Genomic DNA, 20,622 nt, shown 5'->3' with positions numbered 1-20,622 from the left:
GTGCTGTCAGAGTAGTCTCAAGGATTGCGAACCTTGCCTTTATTTATGGCTGCTCAAATCCATGTAGTTTCCCAGTTACGTGTTAAAGGATTTCTTTTAAATTGGAAAACGTAGAATTTAAAAAATTCGAAAGTTTTGAAGATCTTAATTTTGTTGTTGGATACTGTGGGGGTGCTCTCAGGAGTTTTATGATTCAAACCTTGCGGTCAAACGCGGCTGCTTAAATGCTCTTAGTTTTTGAGATATGACGTTTTCTGTGATTTTTCAATAAACTCAAATTTAGGTTTTTTTCAAATTTAGGTGCTTTCAGAATACTATCGGAAGTTGCGAATCTCCCTTTCACTTATGACTGTTAAAATCTTTGCATTCAAATATGACTTCTCAATTCATTGTATTTTTCGAGATATGACATTTTTTGCAATTTTTTAATTGAGGGCTGTCAGAGTACTCGAGGGAGTTGCGAGTCTCGCCTCCACATGTCTGCTCAAATCTTTGTAGTTTTCATTGTTGTTGTTCCTCCGAATGGGATCGTTTTCATGGTTCGACTGTGTTCGATTCTTTTTTCTCGACGAATTGCATATTTATATGCATCTTGTGGACTTCGTGTTTCTGCCAGTAGCTCTTCGGCTGTTTTATCATGATTGATGTGGGCAGTGAACATGTCCCGAACCCACTCGCAATCCATGTCCGCAATCAGCTCGCTACGCTAATTCTACGAGGTCCGCGTGGAATTGTTCGAAGGTTTCGTTTTTCTTCTATTTTCGACAAATAAAGTCGTATTTTTCAAATTATATAATTCTTGTCACAAAAATGTCCTCCAGTTTTGCCATAAGTTCTATTGTTGTTGTAGTGTGTAGGTTGAGGGTTGGCGTTTTTTTGTTGTACTTGTCGTTGGCCTTCCTTGCCGATACATAGACTTAAGTAGCTCCGGGAAAGAGATGATACGGCTTTTTGTCTTGCCTTCTGGACTGTTTTTTCAACCAACTCGTTTTTCTTGATTTCTTACATCTCGGTTTTTCTTCTGTGTTTCTGTTTCGAGTTCGTATAAGGGTTCTGTGGGTTCCACTAATGCAGGTCTAGCTCTTAGGTTTCGGACCTCTATTCCATCTTTTGCAAAGACCGCCGTCTCGTGTATCGCTGCCCATTTAGACCACTCTAATTGTGGTTCGGCTGACGCTTTCTCCCAGACTTGATTGATACTCGAAGGATTTTTCAAATAGCCTGATGGCTGCGCCATGTCACACCTTTATGTATGATAGTTGCTGATACCGAATCCGAACGGATTGATAAACGATACTTCATAAGCGAGCGAAATAAAACAACTAATTCATGGAACCATTTATTGACGTATGAGATTTAGCTCGGCCTCTCCAATCTCTTTAGATCTTACAAGGTCAACTGACCAACAGAAAGGTTACTCCAGGTAGTGAGTTTATATAAATAATTAACGCGTGTCAATCCGTGCCGGATGACACCTGTAGTGGGGTACCGTAAGAGTTTTCTCATGAGTTGCAAATATTGCGCCCAAATGCGACTGTTCAGATGTTTTTAGTTTCCGAGATGTGACGTTTTCAATGTCATTTTAAAATTTTTCAAAGAATTTTTCAGAGATTTAAAAAACTTCACAAAATTGAACGTTTTTTTTCCCAAAACTTGAATTAAAAAAATTCAAAGAAATTGCAAAGTTGGAAAATACGAACCCTGTTATTGGGTGCTGTCAGAGTACACTCAAAGGTTGCAGGTATGTTTTTCAATATATGCGGTTTTTTTATGAGTTCTCAAAAATTCGAAGAACCAGAGGTGCGTTACACGCTAGTAATCCAGATAATTATTTGTACAGTTTTTTAAATGTAGTCCATTTTTGATCAGAAAAGTCGTATTCTATAGTTAGGCAGGTCTGATTGTTTCACTGGGTGAAGTGGTGACCTTGAGTGAGATAAAAAGAAAATTTTTTGTAAACCACCTGCGCCACTCTTTTTTCATTCTCTAGGTCGCGTAGACTGCTTTATTTTGAGCATCACCATCTATTAGCCTAATTGATGTGATAAACTTATTAAATAGATAATGAATGATAATCGATCTATCTGCGATGATGATCTTATTTTTGACCAAGTTGACCTTTGCGAACGAGACGAAACATATGAATTATTGGGGAAAATACAAGGACTATCGGGAGATCCAAAATTGCTTGAAGTAATTACACAGTTAGTCAATATAGTAGTCAAGCAAAGCAAAGAGATCAAAAACTTGAAGGCGGATCAATCGGAATTTGAGAAAAGGATCATACAAAATCAGAACGAAATTTACGATGTATCCGAAAGAGTAGTAGATCTTGAGAAGTACTCTCGTAAGTTATGCCTGACTTTCTCCAACATTGATACCACAGCAGACACAATGGGCGATATCCTGCAAATTATGAGTAACATCATGTCGATTAATATTCCCAGACATAATATTGCCGCCTGTCATCCTTTGAAACCTGGAACAAATGCGCCTCTAATTGTGAAATTCATATATCATGCGGATCGTTGTTTGGAGGCGCAGATCATGGTTGAAAAGTTTCCCGAACAATAAAGGACAACCAGTGTTTATCGAAGAATGCTTATCCCCTCGCGGAAGAGCAATTCGATCAGAAGCGATAGCCAATCCTATCCCATATTATACTCATAAAAAAGATGTGTATGCCAATAACCCTAACAATCCACATCCTAACCCCGTAAAAGTGAAAACCAAAGCATAATTACATGCAGTAACTGGAACATTAACTGAAACCAGAAAGCCGAAAGAGTCCAATCAATTAAATTGGGCTGATGATGTTATAGAAACGCCAAAACTGTCAACCTCCAATGACGAAGGAAAAGCGAACAATCTTATGCGACGATCCGTAAAAAAGCGAAAGATAAATCTTTCTCCCCTTGAGGAGAAGGAAGGAACTCAATCGATTGCAAGTGAAATTGTAAATGCAATTGTTCCTCAAATCCTTGCAGCTTTAAAGCCAACTACCCCAGCCCTTAGTTACAATGTTTTGCCAACACCAGGCACAATGCCAGGCACAAAATCAAAAACTTTTTTCGGTTGAAAATAGGTGTTGTTTACAACCCACCTAGAACAAACAAATTGCAGTTGGTTAATCAGCTTGAAGATTTCTTGGAAATGAATAATTCAACATCGGAAAAGGTCCTCATATGTGGAGATTTTAACATCAATACGCTACTGGACAATCAGCTTTCAACTAACTACATAAATAGCATCATTTCTAATGGGTTTGAAATTTTTGGTATAGAACCGACTCGCGTATCAGCAACATCATCTACATGTATCGACCACTTTATCAATAAAAATTTATCGGATGCTAGAACGAGAGTCATGCAGTATGAAGAGATTGCTGATCATTATCCGATCCTAATCATCTGGCCAGTAAAACAAATTTCTTCAGATTCTATATACACTTTTAGAGATACCAATTTTCTAAAATACAAATCAAAGCTGAGTTTTTTCTCAAAGATTTGAAACTATCATTCCAAGCGAATGAAACTGGGATTCTACTAATGGAAGATCCCGAGCAAGCCTTTGACAGCTTTCAATCTATCTTTGAAAAAGTGTTAAACCGATATGCGCGAATCACGAAAATTAACCCTAGCAAGAAACCACATCCACCATGGTTCAACAACGAGTTAAAAAATCTTAGATCAAAGAGGAACAAAGCCCACAGAAACTGGAAAAAAACACTGAAAATAGTATTTTATTGAATACTTTTACTAATCTAAGAAAAAAATTCGAACAAGCGGTCAAAATGAATAAACGAAAATTTTATTGGAATAAATTGAAGAATTGTATTGGTGACTCAAGACAAACATATAAATTACTTAATGAGCTAAATGGAAAATCTATATCTCGTTTTACAGTGCCCATTCTTGAATCATGCCAAAAACTAAATGATAATCCAACTGAAAAAGATGTAGCAAATAGATTCAATGATTTTTTCATCAACATTGGTGAAAACTTGAAAACAGATATCCCAAATGAATCTCCACCACCAGTACCTAAATTAAATTGGTCAATGGGTCTATACAGAACAACGCCATCAGAAATCAACGATATTATTTGTCAATTAGACAAAAAATCAACATCCGGGGATGACTATATTAGCAATCAAATAGTGAAAGACGTTACTTCCACATTTCCCCGTTAGCAAAAAACGTTACTTCCCCTTTTCTATCGTTTCTAGTCAACCTTTCTTTTGAAAAAGGCATATTTTCTTCTGCTTTGCTTAAAGCAAAAATAATTCCTGTTCATAAAGACAGTTCCCGATTAGATGAAAATAATTACCGGCCAATCTCTTTTCTTATTGTAAGGAGTTTAGTATACGAAAGAACAATGTATAATCGAATCTACGCATACATGGAATATTCGCTTTGTTGTAATGCAAGCAATTTGGGTTCAGATCAAAACATAGTACAATAGAAGCAGTTGTTGAGCTAACTGAAAAAATAAGACTTAAAAACTCGTTTAAGGAGGCTTATAGTTTTTTCCTTGATTTAAGAAAAGAAAAACTCTTGATCATGAAATACTTCTGACGAAACTTGATGCATATGGCATTAGAGGCATTTGCTTAAGATGGTTTAGGTCCTACCTCAACGATCGTCAACAACGAGTTGAAGTAAATGGTGTTTCTTCAGATTGGAAAAAAAATAAAATGCGGCGTCCCACAAGGATCGATTTTAGGATCGTTGCTTTTCCTTATATACATTAATGATTTGCCCGTGACATGTAAAACAGCAGAAGTAATCTTATTGGCAGATGACACCAACATAACTGCTATAGGCTGCCAGATTATAGATATTAAAGATGATCTTCGTTATCTTGACCATTGGTTACATGGAAATAAGCTAATTATAAATAATGATAAGACAATACAAATGAACATAAAAAGTGCTTCCAATTCAAAATTCACACTTAATTGCTCAGAGGTGATTAATAAACCTGTTTGTAAATATCTAGGTTTATATATTGACTATAAACTATCATTTCGAAGTCATATCGATTCGGTGAAAATGAGACTCGGAAAACAATGCGGGATTTTATCGAAACTAAGACATCATGCGCCACGAAACCAATTGCTTGAATACTATAGAAGTAATGTGGTTCCTATCATTCAATACAGAATTCTGATATACGGTTGTTGTAGCTACAGTTCGCTTGAATGTTTTTTTCTACTGCAAAAGAAAATTCTTAAATTCATCTATTTTCGAAAGCGTAGCGATATTCTCGTGATATTTTTCTAGAGAATAAATTCTTATCGGTGTTTGAAAGTCATGTTTACGAACTACTCAAGTTCGTGCTTCGTGCTGTCACAAAGTCTCTCTCTCAAAGTTTTTTAAACAATCTGTTCTCCTTTGAAAAGAAAACAAGGGCCACGAGACTGTCGAAAACAAAACTATTAGCTGAACCCATATGTAAGAAAAAAATCGATCGGTTTTCCGTTCGATATCGTGCTACCAAGCTTTTCAACCTTCTCTCAGCGCAAAAGTTAATCCCCGAGGATATTGAAAGATATTCGAAAACAGAATTAGTAACATTTTATCATACATTTAAAACTGTGTTTTGATTGCAAAATGAAGAGTTAATGATTACATATTCAAATTATAAAAAGAAAAAATTTATTGAACCCGTGGTTGCATGGTAATGTTGTGTATCTTATGTTGTGTATCTTATGGTTGAGGTTCTAACGCTAAAAGTTGACCTTACAGAAACTCCTAGCTTAGGAGATATGGACGATTTACTATTTAAAAAAAATTCAAAAAAAAAATCCGTATGCCTCATAACGAACGTATAATATAGGCTTCGGATTAAAATGACAATACTTGATCGTCCAAATGCTCGTAGCTTAGGAGATATGGATGAAATTACAAATTTTCAACAAATTCAAAAAAAAAACATTTAAAAAAATCTTTTCCTGATAGTGAAAGAAGCATGCATAGCTAGGGTAGGCGTTTGTGGGCCTTATGGCCCCGTTGTCTATCCTCTCCGAGTCTCATTTTAATAATTACTTATATCGATGATTTGCCAAATTTATGTAATGAATGACCGGAGATATTTATTCTTTCTTTCTTAGAAAACTCAGATGCGTGGGGATCTAGGATTTTCTAGAATGGGTGGATTTTTTCAGATCAGGGGTGGATCTAGGAATTTTTCGAGAGGACGGATTTTCTTAGGTCGACATTTTTAATTTTTTGAGCTCTCCCAGAATTTTACAATAACCCAATTTTGTCAAGTTTTTCTGCGCGGTAGGCAATTTTGAATAAAAACGGACCAAATAGGGGCACATTTTGGATTGTTTTGACCGAGAAAAAATAACGTTTTTAGTGCGCCTGCCTCCAAAAAATTACTATATATTGGCGTCAAAGACGACATTAAAAGTTCGCCGCCTAAAAATGGGTGTTGTAAAATAGTAGCAAGGGGGTACTAGAGGTGTTGTAAAAGGGTACAATTTGGGTGGCGAGGTAGTCGAGTCCTCTAAATCCACCCCTGTGCAGAGCATTGCAAGAAAAGTTCATTCCAGTGTTTCCACAGGTCTCAAAAAACTGTCCGCACTCGCATTCAATTGTAACCGTTGTTTTACATTTCCTTTTTGTAAAGTGACATTTTCACTTAGTGCTTAATGTTGCAGCTTTATTGTAATCGAGTTCATCGCCCGTAGATTCGTTCCGAGAGATTAATTTTTGTCACTTAATGACGGTCTATTTTTGGATCTCCTTCAATCTTGATGGCATCTTTATGGTTTGGGAGGCTTCCCGCATCCTAATCAACCACTCCACTTGGTAAATGTCTGATGAAATTCAATATGGCGAACGAACAAACCATTCTTTGAGAAAACATGTTTATTTCATGTTTTTAAGTCATGTGAACGTAGTGAATAATCTTGTATAGGTCCTGGTGATGTTTTTTTTCAGGAAGAATTCTTAAATTTGCCGGAGAATTGGAAAAGGGTCAATTTTTTTTAGCTTGTTAAGTTTTGTTTCCAGGCACTGGTTCTGTCTTTACACCACGCTTTTGCTTCGCCTGTGCATCCGCTCAGCAGTACTTCACATATAGATCCCCCTTCGGTGACAAGTATGACTAGTTCTTCGGAGAATGTCGACGAAGCAGGGTCGGTGCTGGGTGGTGAAGACACATCTTCCTTCTCAGAGAGTGTGAACAGCAGGAGTCTCTATGGAGCAGCAGGGGTTCTGAGGGCGTCTTCGAAGAAAGAGAAGGAGAGAGTGGGCAGCTGGGACTTCACTGTGCGCTTGGCGGACTGGGCAGAATATCAATACCGGTGCAGGTAACTGAAATGAAGGTACACTCAGTACAAGTGTGATTGTTCGTCTCTCCAAAAAGCAAGTATGAGAGATGGCTCCCACAAAAGGACAAACAAACAAATGCAAACCCTGTTTCCGAGATTTCGAGGTGTGAGGAAATTTCTTTGGGGCCCCACTAACAGGGATCTAACGATCATACGCTCTTTTGCCGTACGCTCTAATTTTAATCTAATGGTGCTCATACAAAACAGTCAGATTCAACACCGTCTATATTAATTTGAATGAATTTGGTGCTGTTTGTATTTCTAGCGTTGATCAGATATTTTATGGCTATTTGTTGATACTAAAGTTAATAACAAGACTGCTCGTATCAGGGCGAAGCCCTGAATGTTCCGGCTGCCTTTTAAGGTTTATGTAGCAGTAATAACATTAAAAAGTTAATTGTACTAAAAGTTTTTTTTCTTCTAAAATTTGAAATTTTTTATGAAAATCATCCCCCCACACGCCATGTAAAGTACAAAATTATAGATTTCGCTCGTTGTAACAAATCAATTATGGTAAAGAAGCTTCTATCAACCAATTTGGAACGATTTCTAAGACGGATTAAATATATCGCGCGTTAATTGTCCCAAATTGGCCAAAATGTCAATCTTTAAACCCCCATAACTTTACGAAAATTGATCACAGGTAAATTTTTTTTTTCAAATTTGAGCTCAGGACCTTTTGATTGATGTAAAAAAATCTGTCAAAAATGGCTAGTTAAAAAGTCGAAATTTGTCTGAAGAAAAAAAAACCCAACCGAGCACAAATATTCCGTTACTTTCGTATCGAAAGTGGGAACAAAAATAGTTAAGAGGTCGGAAAACTTGGCAAGATTTCATTGCCTCGAAGTTCGTAAGGACTGGAGAATGCCTCGCTCTTACAAGACACTATCCCTCCTCAAACGTGTTTTAGCGCCAGTTTTTATTTACATCACCTTTAAATTAGACAAATATCATGCTTTTAATCTTCATTGTTTTTTTTTCAGTTTTCTAAGTAAAGAACTAGTGATTTAGATCAGGGGTGGATCCAGGCTTTGCTCGAAGAACAGATTTTGAAAAATTACGGCTTTTGTAGGTCGACCAAATTGATTATTGAGCTCTTCGAAGAACGATCTGGTCAAGTTTATTGCATATTTGCGCCAAAGGGTCGGTCGGGTTTTAGTGTTGGTTTACCAAATTGGACAGTAGGAATCACGTGAAAATGACAATTTTATAAAAAGATTGGATCAATTTACAGAAAAATGCAGGATTGATATCTAGAGGGTTGCATCAACTTGAAAAAATATAAAACTGAGAATTAAACGATAGTTTAAAAGAAAAACGGATTTGGTCTCATTATTGTGAAATAAATGTGCAAAAAATAGAGCGGCAAAAAGTGAAAAATTAGGGGGAACTGCTTCGTGTTAGCTTATCAGCTGTGCATTTGCGAGTTATAGCCATTCAACTTTTTAGCAAAAGTTTCTATTGTTACTTTTCGTCGTTTAATGTCGGGCATGTATAACAAAAAATACCTTTCAAAGCTTCCTTTTGCTTTTTTTGCTCGTGTTTTGAGTTGGGTCTGAGGTCTAACTCATACAGTAATTTCAGATAGGGTACACCGTCTGCCCGTCACGCTATCTTATTTTCGGCCGGATAGATTCGTGCAACTTTTTAGTCTAATACCGATCTTAATCTTACTCTTATATCTCTTAGTCTCAATAGATCTAGAGTATACTGGTTTTGTTACGAGTCGGTCTCTTGGAAAAGGCAACTAAGTTGTAAGTTAAATTCAATATGCTCCGGTGCTGAAATTAAAAGTAATTTCAGCACTTACAAATAAATGGGTTGTTAGTTAGATGGAGTGTGATTGGTTAGTCTTTAATATTTTATAGGGATAAAATATCTAATTTATAACCAATAATAATATATATAATTGGATCAGGTTCCAGTTTGCTTAGTGCATCTTGGCTTATGTGTAAGCACTTTGTAACTCTTTGTGCTGTAATCCTTTGCCGCGCCTCGTGCATAGGTCCAAGCAGGAGATGGAGGAATGGGTGTGTACGATTAATCTCATTGCCGCCTTCTCAGCCCCGCCTCTGATGCCCCCCATCTCAAACTCAGCAGCCTCCAACTCCAGCAAGGGGGCCTCTCAGTCCTCTTCCACTCTCTCATTCCATAAACATTTCAAACCTACCTCCTTCACAAACCTCAGTCTGGTAAGCTAAACAAAAATCATCATTTCCCAACTATCATGTAAACATTTTTCTGCTGCGGTCAAGATACTAAAAGAAGGGGTGATATATTACAATAGGTGGTAGGTTCAATTTGAATAGCTCGATCGCTTTTTGTTATACTTCGCTCACTATTTATATTTAATTCAAAAGCCAAATTTTTTCCAAAAGAAAAAAGTGTAAAACTTAAGTGTAAATACTAGCATTTCATCTGGCAGAACATTGTATTTACTAAAACTATCTTAGTAGTAGTAGTTTAGTTGATTGAAAATTAAATTACTATATTGTGTATTATAGTTCTCAAATTTATTACATGCATAACTCTCAAAATTACCACCTATTGTATTATATCACCAAAGAAGGTTCCATGAGATAAATTGAAATCATGATGGCAATTTTTTTGCGATTCGGGTTTCAAGAAAAATGTTTGAAATTCTTTCCGGTGTTAAAAAAAACAGTTAAATGTAAGTATTTCATGTGCCACTTAATTATTTGCAAATCCTTTACCTCTAAAATTTTTTATCTGCGTCTGCCTCGGCTGTTTTTAAGAGTAATGAACGTAGTTGATTTTTCGCGGTTTTGCTTGTGTTTTCTTTTTAAGTTTAAGATTAAGACCATTTATCCACGGGGAAGGACCAACACAAGAGCTGTACAGCTCATCACGGCGAATCGCTGTTGTACCCCTGTCTTAACTACATGCAGTTTTTTCGGTTATTTTTCTGGGCTGGGTAAAATTGCTTCACCCTCAAGCAACGAGCACGGATCATGGTGGGCCTCGAACATCCGACCTTTCGATTGAGAGGCGAAGACGTAACCACTTCACCACCGCTCCGTTCAGTGCATTTTCCTTGTTAAAGTTAAATCAAACTCCACTATCGAACAGCAAAAGTGTAGGGGTCACGAAAAACGTGATCGACTTCTGATTTCGAAAATGAAATTAATTATGAGAATTACCAGCGAAATAAAAGTTTTACCTGTTGATCCAGTTTTCTCAAACTAATTAATTTTAAAAAAGTGTCCATCATAAATTGTAATTCAAACAAAAAATTCAAACAGCTTTAAGGCCATCTATTTTTTCTTCGAAATTCAAAAGTTGAAGGTTTTTGAAACAACAAGTTAACTCTTTTTCAGTTTCTTGCGTTCATTACTCTTTTCCAGCTGCGTCAGTTGGCTTTGTTTTCTATGAATTGTCAATTGTGCTCGTCATTTATAATTGCAATGCGGCTGTGCTGTGTTGTAGCAAGACCAGATCTCCATGTGGGGCAGTTGGATCAACTCGAGTGAGATGTGCCACGCGGATGCGATGAAGAGACACGCGGACACCCTCCCGCCGAACAACGCCAGCAAGCAGGTAGTGCAGGCGGCACTGCACGAGGTCCAATACCACGCGTTCGAAGTGAGTATCTACTGGCTCTGAAATGTTAATAAACCAATTGAGTTTCTTTTCGTAGGTCCTAAAGTTTTTTAACTAAACTATTCACGATCTTTTTTCAATTCTGGTGGGTTGACTTCGACTTCGATTCTTTTAAAACTCGCTTTTTAAAACGGTTTAGTTGAGCCAAGTCATAACTCGGTAAAGTACGGTCATAATAACCCGAAATGAATGTTTATTTTGAGCACCTTTAAGAAATTTTTTCCAAATAAAATGTGGAATTTGTTTGGTCGAAGTTCAATTTTAGTACATGCTGATGCCTTAGAAAAATCTGAATTCTGCAACTCCAGCCCCTAATTACTGAGCGAAGATAAAAAAGATGATAAAAAACTTGATAAATATTGCTTTCAGCTCCAAAGATATCAAACTTATCAGGAAGCACTTATTGAGAGCGTCAACAACTCGCAAAGTTCCGCTTACTTGAACCAGACCAACAACCAGCTAAATGTAGCGGCAGTGTCTCAAAGTAACGGCCAGGGAAACTTCCATCTTCAAAACAGAAATCTGAACCAGATGAAATTGGATGAAAATCCATCAGCTAACAATCAAGCAGCTGGAATTTATAGCCCAAATGAGGTGATTAATATTAACATGGGACCTAATAAAGGGAGAGTTCTGGGATCTAAGAAACCGAACTTGAACTCGAAATCCGTAGATTACGGAGTTTTATAATGAGAATTTATAATAACTTAATAAGTAGTCCGTAGCTCAGTAGAAAGTTAGATGTTTTCAAACGTTTCAGTAATTATTTTTTCAAATTTTTAACGATTATCTAGAAAAAATTCTTATAAATAATAAAGTTGAGTTTCCTGTGTTATAATATTGTCACTTGAAACATTGCTTATTTCAAATAAATTTATTGAGTTTTGACTTTGGTTGCTGATTCGTGATTTGTGCTCCAAAATTATCGTGTCAAACGCATCGAACAAAGTAGCGCAAAAATTATTGCAGAGAACATATTGACTGCGTTTCTTAAAATATTATATACATGTAGTTCGATGGGTTAGTGTCATTGTCTTGAATGAGTTGAATTGAATTGATCATTTTTTTTTTCGACCGATGAGGACTCTTAATTGAGTACTTGTGTTTTTTGGCAGTCAAAAAGATGCTCATAATTTCCCTACAAATGTTGAATATTTATTTGAAATACTTCAGGCAGATAAACCACGTGCATGATTTACAATCAGTTGTGAAGGCATTGCTGTGTTATCATATGAAAAATGATTTTAATACCTCTGTGCTTAATATCTATTTTTTTACAATCAAAATTTGCTGAACCAATTTTTGAAGCAGAGGAAAAACCTTGTAGTTGATATTGTTATGTCCAATGAAATTTAGAAGCATATAAGCAAATGTAAGATATCATATTATATAATAAACAAACGTAAGACTGCAAGTTGGTTAAGACGTCAATTAGGAGCACTAAGTAAATGATGTTTCTGGTTACGCGAGAGCGCATAGGTTTGTTAGACAATCAATCAGTCCACTTTTTTCTCCTAAAGTAGCTCCCTTTGTCTCTGAAATAATTGTTTTGGGGAGTTTTTTATTGTTCCGACCATTGAAAATGGGGAGGAACTTTGTATTCGGGTGTTTTAGTTTTTTTTGTTTTCCACGCTACGACAAAGATCGGACTGGGTTAAGTGATATATCATAGTGAAGCCTTTCAGTCGTGATTCGAACAACATTTAAAGTTTTGAAATTGTTTTCAGTGTTGAGAAAAACTGGTTTGAAATTTTTGATTTTGGGTCTAATTTCGAGCTAATAAGGTGACCGCATATGCTTGAAAAAGCTTATTTAAGTTCAATTTCAGCCATGAAAACTTAGGTTTATTAAATGAAAGGTAGTTTCTGGAGTTTTTAGCGCAATTTTGGGAATCAAAAACTTGAAAATTCAAAAAAAAAATGCAAAAAAAGTTTTAATTTTTCTAATCGTTTTCTTCAAAAACTGTTTTGCAATTGACTTACTTTAGTATTTTATTTAGTATTTTATTTAGTATTTTATTTTAGTATTGTATTTTTTAAGACTGTCATCGGAACATTCTGTACTAAACCGGCTATCCTTGTTGCGTTTTGAAGATCTCCATTCTGAGCTTAAATAACAAATGAAATTCAACCTGTGATCATTTTCCGTTAAGAAGGTTTAAAGTTAGGTAATTTGCTGGACTGAATTGTGCACGGTTTTATGCACTCAATAATGATGATCACTTTTTAGAATGTCAGTTTGAGATATAGAACGACGAAGTTCGAAAAGGAATCTTCTCTTCAAAAAAAACAAAGAACTGAATGACTGTTAAGCTTAAAAAATTATATTGATTACTTTGCCATTAACTGATTTTGCGTCGAAATTACTTTTTGCAAGTCTGAATACCGCTTCTTTATCTATCAGTGACAATTTTTCTTAAAAATGCAACTATAGCATCAACTATATAAAAAAAACGTGAATGAAGCAGCAAGACGGAGTTTGTTTTCCAGAAGCTAACACACGTTCATTAAGGATGGGATATCCGTAAATTCTGCTAAAATTTTCTCACGGTAATACTTTGACGGGTTTATCTTCGGGCCTTTTTTTCCTTCTCACGTAATTTGCCTCTTGCAGCGAACTTATTTCTCGCTAATCTATTTGCCTCAGTGTTTTCACCTGTTAAGGAAGTTTTTGGCTTCGGTGGTGGATCATCGTGACCGGTCCCGATGGTATAAGCTGGTCGTTTGGGTCACAGTTTTCGCGTAGAGATATGGCGAAGAAAGAAATGGCCTATCCAGACATCACATGGATAATTCGGTTACGAAGGTGGTTTTGCCCAAACTGATTGTATTCCAACTAGATTTGCTCCTTCGTCCGAATATTGGACTGCTGGATGCGCCAAGAGATATCCGTAAATTCTGCTGGCTAAATTCAAACTAAAAATGCTTAAACAATGTAAAGTAATTTAATAAGATGCTCAGTTACATGATGGTATATCACTTAGTTACATATGGATGCGGACAATCAAACGAGTTGAATCAAATGTGATTTTTCTACAATAGATGAAGCTATGAGAGACGCAAGTAACTTCAGTTTTATCACAAAGAGATTTGACAGGTTGTTGATTAAATAATTTAATTCGCTGTATCTTAGGCTGAACTTGAGTAATGCCGTGTCAAATTGCCCCCAATAGGAAAAGTTTTGAATGAAAATTGAAACTTTGAAACACTCAACAGTTGCAGTACATTTGTTTTTGGTTTCGCTTCATTTTTGGTTTCGGTACGAGTTCACGTGGTTTTCAAGAGCCAATTTTCCTTCCGATTACTCTTCATTAGACGATGAAAGCAACTCTTAAAGCTGTATATAACTCTTCTGATTGCGGAATCGCTGGCGTCCTCGATGCACTCGTGCCTGTCTCCTCAAATATATTAACCGCGTGACCTAGTGTGCTGCCATGAAACCTAGTCTGTCCTTTCATCCTTTCTGAAGTTCTCGATGAAATTGACACATTCGACTTGATTTCTTCTGCCTCTTGGAAGTTCTTTGGTGCTGCTGTTACTTCTTGTGATTTGGGCTCACTCTCCTTGACCGGTGAAATGTCTGGCTGTTTGACTGCCTCATTTTCTCTCGTCCCCAGTTTCATCTGTAGTAGTCCTGGATAATGTATAGGCGTTTGAGTGTCAGTCGGCTGTTTCAGACTGGCCGGACTAGCCTCTGTTTGCTTCTCTATTGGCATTGGATAATCTTTAGCCGGTGATTCTGGCAATGCTCTCGAATTTTGAAAAGATACTGAGATCTTTTTTTCTCGTTGAAATCGCAGTAGAGCTGGTTCAAGATCGTCTCTCCCCGGTGACCTATCTCGGGTCCAACTGGCTGCTAACTTCGGATGCCTCTTATTTTGTGACGCCCTTGGATACATAATTGTTCATCCGATTAATTGGATCCAAAAGTTTCCATGTTCGAGGGAAGATTCTCACCGGCCATAAAATTGTATTCTGTGGTCCTTTTGGCGTATATGCGAAAGTGCAAACCTTCGCTTTTGAAGCCGAATCTAAAATCATTTAATTATGAGATATAATTTTTTTTTTTGAAAAATGATTTTTTTGACAACCTTACCCTTCTCGGTAAAAATTGTGTATTGTTTTCTGTTACCTTTCCAATTTTATCCTTGAAAACTTCAAATAATGGTTTCCTCGACTTCCAGCGCAATATCTTCAGATTTACGATAACTTTGTTTGGATTAAGAGTAACATCGTATTCAAGATTAATAGAAGATATATGACGACTTCTATGCTTCTCACCCTTAGTTCTAAATCTCAAGGTGCCATGATTTTGGCGATTTTGCATCGTAGAAGCCAGTAGTTAATTTTTGTCCTTGAAATTTGTAGCGTCTTCAAACCTTCAGTTTCTGGTGACCGTTGTTCAAACTTAAGTGACACCTTTCTGCTCGTTTCACCCGATGAACAGCTTTGAGCCTCGGTCTGGAATCCAACTTTTTTTTCATCTGTTCAGGTGTCAGCATGACTTTTTCCAAAATGTCCCGATCTTAGATACCCAAAAGCTTGTCTCTTAAAAGTATTTAGCTTCCGTCCAAAATGATGTCCAAATGGTGATTTTTTTGGTGAAGTGTGTTCGACCGTCCGAATATTTTAATAATTAAGTTTAATTGCGGATTGAAAATTACTGAAATTAGGATCTAGTTGCATTGTCCCCAATGACCTCTTAAATGTTTGAATACATCTTTCAACTAGTCCGCAACCACGATAATCAACGACAGGAAATAATATCTGTTTAATTCCTTTTTCCGTTTAATCTGACATGTTGGTCCGCACGTATTGACTTAGATGATCTATCACCACTAGAATAACTTTTTCCCCTTATTGTCCGATAATGGGCCGGTGAAGTCCATTTGTAGTTCCTTGTTTGGTGCAGTAAAATCAGGTAGTGGATATGGTGAATTAAATGATTTTTATATTTTGATATTCTTATCTTACTCTCACCCTGAGCCTTGTCTACAATTCTGACGGAGTTCGATAGTTTCGAGTTTTTTCTTTTTTCAAGATAAGTCTGCTGTTACTTTGTTAAAACATAATGCCGGGATTCCGGTATCCAGGGTGTTACTGAGTTTTAGCCAAGTTGTTCTGAGAGTTACCCTTAAACACTTAGTTGGGCCTATGGCTGCCTTTATGTCTTCTAGATGTTTGACTGCCTCGACTTCTCGATTTTCTTCTATTCTCAAAAGTGAATATTCAGATTTACTGTCCGATTCTATGAGGTTACAGTCCATTGCTTTGTCCGATACTACATTTCCGATCTTGGACTTAGTGGATTTACAGCTTTTTGCAAAGGAGCCTTTCTTCCCACAATTGATACAAATGGCCCCCTTTGCTGCTTTTTTCACTATGCTCTGGCGTAAATTTATTTCCGCAGAGACAACACGGCCTGACTGCGTTGGAAGTTTTTTTTGCCTGAGCTGGAGCTTGGGTTTCGATTTCTGTTAACTTGTAGTGCTCCGTTGGTCCAACTTTGAACATTGTTCCGCGATTGAAATGGGCTCTTGTTTAATCTTAAAGGGGATTCCAGAAGTGCTCGATGATGAATTCTGCTTTTGTAGAGTTTCGATCATTAACTAACCCTTCTCTTGCAAAAACGCTATCAATATTCGCGCCTGGTCTAATGCATAATTCTTGTTGAATATCCACAAATCTCACTTTGGCTTGGAATATCTTTCTAATCACGTCCGTTTCGGCGTCTTCTGCCCATCCACGTTTTGCTGTCTGTCCTGCCAGTCTTAGATAAAAAAACTTCCAAACCTTCCTTTTCGACCTGGTTTGCCTTATACAGATACATTCTTTCCTTAATGTAGTTCTCCTCATGGTAATACACTGACGGGTGTATCTTCGGGCCTTTTTTCCTCACGTATTTTGCCTCTTGCAGCGAAATTATTTCTCGCTAATCTATTTGCCTCAGCCTCAGTGTTTTCACCTGTTAAGGAAGTTTCTGGCTTCGGTGGTGGATCATCGTGACCGGTCCCGATGGTATAAGCTGGTCGTTTGGGTCACAGTTTTCGCGTAGAGATATGGCGAAGAAAGAAATGGCCTATCCAGACATCACATGGATAATTCGGTTACGAAGGTGGTTTTGCCCAAATTGATTGTACTCCAACTAGATTTGCTCCTTCGTCTAAATATTGGACTGCTGGATGCGCCAAGAGATATCCGTAAATTCTGCTGGCTAAATTCAAACTAAAAATGCTTAAACAATGTAAAGTAATTTAATAAGATGCTCAGTTACATGATGCTATATCACTTAGTTACATATGGATACGGACAATCAAACGAATTGAATCAAATGTAATTTTTCAACAGTAGATAAATCTATGAAAGACCGCACGCGAGATTTGACAGGTTAATGATTAAATAGTCTAAGTCGCGTTATCTTAGGCTGACCGTGAATAATGCCGTATCATAAGGATAAGCAATTGGTTAACATTATAAAATTCCAGCTTTTAGGTTTTGCTTCTGCGGGTGACAGGTTGATTTCAACCTTCATTTTAAAATAACCAGATTGGTTTTGTTTGCCAACAAAAGCTAGTTTTTTATCAGGATGTTTTCCAAGTTAAGTATCCAAAAATAAGGCCAAAACTAAGCACTTTCTTAAAGCAGTTTCAATAAGTATCAATCAACTTAGCGTAAAATCGTGAAGATTTTTTTCTTGTTTCGTTTTCAGAAAAAAAATTCATGGATTCATTTTCATTTATCACTTTCTTAGGTTGTATGGTTTTTGGTTTTGTTTGCACGTTTTTCTCGCTCAAAGCTGGTTTTATTGGAATTGGTGCTCACTTCAAATCCATTTGCGGAAAAATCACATTACGCCCTCTAAAAAAATCAAATAGCTTGGAAAAACGTGAATGACTCAAAGCTCTGAAACTGATTTTTGATTAAGAACTAAAATAATTACCTATTGACACGGTTACTCCCTTGCTGCTAGTTTTTCGAACATTACTGCAGATAAAAGATAATCCGAAATTCAAAAAGCGCATATGGATCTTTTATTGAAATTTGAAAGGTGAAAATAGTTCTGAATTTTTTTTGTTTTCCTTGGGATCATAGAGTTTTAAGCTTTGTCAGCCAATATAAAATTACCCATCAGAGTCTAAAACATATAAAACTGGAGTAATGAATTAGATGGTGATGATAATGAAATAAGCTTTTTCTGTAACCAATTGCATGTAGCTTCTTCCTGAATTCCAAAATGTTAAAAGATCTTGAATATACCATTTTCCACAAAATAATGGGAGTTGAAAAACTGCTTAATTGAGAAACCAAATGCGCACTGCTTTACTTAACGCGTACCATTAGAAACGAGTTCAGACCAGCTCAAAAGACACAGAATGTTGAATTGTGGCAAATTAACTGACCTTGTTAAGGTGTTAAAGCGTGTCCGGACATTTGTGTCCCAAGCATTTATGTCCAGGTAAAAACAGTCCAAAATGCTAAAATTTCCAAGACATTTAGTTCCCAGACAAAATTAACCAAAAAATGTCCGGGCTAATACCACACTAGTTAATTCCAATTATTTGATGAGCTCTCAAAGAAAGGATTAAATTGATAAGGCCACGCAACTGAGCAATTAGACCAGAAGTTACTTAGAGCAGCTTTTAAGAGACAAAACTAACACTGGACTCAAATCCTTTATACATACCTACACTATTATTGCTTGATTTATAATGTTTGTCAAACGTAGACGAGAACTCATTATGTCGTTGTTTTGCTCTCCAGTTCATGTTGAATATGGATATTCGTATGGCAAATGAAAACAACGAAAATCTAGCTCATGATGCATACGCATATTTCAAACATCGATTTCTAACAGGCACCTCAATTTCGTGGCGATTTGTTTTATCTAAATGCAATGTCGTGTGCGCACTTTCCACGAGAATGTCACCATCATAAATGATCACAGAGAGCATCACTGAACATGATTGATGATTTTCCCAATCCAGGCGATATTGAAACAGCTCTTAAAACAAGAGCAGTTGTTGCAGATGAGCCACTACGTCAAACTATTTTTTCCGTCCAAAAAGACATCAATAGAAAGACTGCAGCAGTAATACCGAGCGATTCGGCCAACCAGAGGACGGTTAACAGAGCAAAACAGAAAAAACAGCCCAGAATGCCGGAACCAAAATCCTTAAATGATTTTGAACTACCAGAGTTGCTGAAAATGACTCACAATGGCGATCGTTTCCTCCACTTTGACTCTGGAACTAAAGATACCAAGCGAATAATGGTTATCACTACTCTTCCAGGTCTCAATTTTCTCAGAGGCGCTGATGATTGGTTCTGCGATGGCACCTTTTCTAATGCTCTTAAAAAGTCCTTTTAGATATACACAATCCACGCATCAATCGAGAAAATTCTGATTCCCATTCTGTATGCATTGCTTCTAGAGAAGAAAGAAGAAAACCACATTCGCCGTTTCAGCCGCTTCGACAGAAATTCCCCAAACGATCAATCCTTGACTTCGAAAAAGCGGCCAAAAATGCTTTTTTTCCACTATCCGAAAATGTACAAAATTAATACTGCTTTTTGCATTTGAGCCAAAGCGTCTGGCGTCACACTGAATCTATCGGAAATACAAACAACTGTGAACTAGATCTAGAATTCTGCGAGCTAGTAAGAATGTTGCTGAGTACCGCTCTCCTGCAAGTAAGCGATGTTTTTACTGCTTTTGAATCTCTTCAGAAGACAAGTTCCGAGACAACGCACCCAATCCTCAATTACTTTGAGTACAATTAGAATGGTCGAATCTCGGCGCCATACAGAACACGTCAAAATCGCAGACTCGACGTTAATCAATTTTGGGTTTTTCAGTTTCCATTTTTGATCAAATTACGAAAAAAAATTCGGACCCGATATTTGAACTTCAAACCTTTCAAACTTGAAACTTATGACTTCACCGAGCGGCCAAACGCGACTTTAAGTTTCAAATTGTTTTTGAATGTTTTGTCTGGGTTTGACTGTTCTATGTCTAATGGGTACGCATAAAATCTAATTAAGGAACAATCGAATAACCTCAAAAGAACAAAGCATTAAAGATCACAAGATCGAATCAGTAAAATTAAATATGTGAAACAATTTTGAACAAACTTGCCTGGCACATAATTATTTGGTACAATTTTACAATTTCGAACTGTTTTGTCGAGGATAAAATTGTTTGGGACACAAACAAATGTCCTGAAGATTTATTTTTGGACTCAATAGCCTGTGTGAAAAATTTTGAAAACTAATTTTCCTTTGAGACTGATTTTTGCTGTGAGTGACTAAATATTCGTGCTGTTATTTGTTTATTTTTTAAAAGCATTTTAGGACTTCAAATATTAGTTTTTGAAGGGTTTTCAATCCATACTGGAAAAAAACTGACTTCCTGAGCTCAAAATAAAAAACAATTATTTAACTTAGCAGGAATCGTCAAAAAGTTACTAGACTTTGAGAAATGCTGGTATAGAATAACTGATGAGCACTATTTGCCACTTTTCATTTGATGCGCAGCAAAAGTGGCAATTTAAATGAGCTTCTAAATCGTTTCAAATTGAATTGAGACCTGCTTTTTTTAGAATAAACTTCGTTTTCTCGAAAAATTTTCCTAGCCTTTATTTTATCAATAGTTTTTTA

At 36.6% G+C, this 20,622-nt stretch overlaps 1 protein-coding gene across 2 annotated transcripts in view; it reads left to right on the top strand.

Annotated features, from left to right (window-relative positions):
- Positions 1-12,283, top strand: part of LOC134843682 (uncharacterized) — a 55,106-nt gene extending 42,823 nt beyond the window's left edge. For both annotated transcript variants that reach the window (XM_063859895.1, XM_063859896.1), the window contains 4 exons: positions 7,026-7,324; positions 9,351-9,537; positions 10,793-10,948; positions 11,336-12,283. In XM_063859895.1, coding sequence (XP_063715965.1) covers positions 7,026-7,324; positions 9,351-9,537; positions 10,793-10,948; positions 11,336-11,656 — 963 coding nt within the window. In that variant the 3' untranslated portion in view covers positions 11,657-12,283. The remainder of the gene's footprint in view (positions 1-7,025; positions 7,325-9,350; positions 9,538-10,792; positions 10,949-11,335) is intronic.
- Positions 12,284-20,622: the final 8,339 nt, after the last annotated feature.

This window comes from Symsagittifera roscoffensis, chromosome 4 (assembly GCF_963678635.1).
Source record: "Symsagittifera roscoffensis chromosome 4, txSymRosc1.1, whole genome shotgun sequence".
Lineage (NCBI taxonomy): Eukaryota > Metazoa > Xenacoelomorpha > Acoela > Convolutidae > Symsagittifera > Symsagittifera roscoffensis.
Note: the sequence above shows the minus strand (reverse complement) of the source record. Positions and strands in the feature narration are given on the sequence as shown.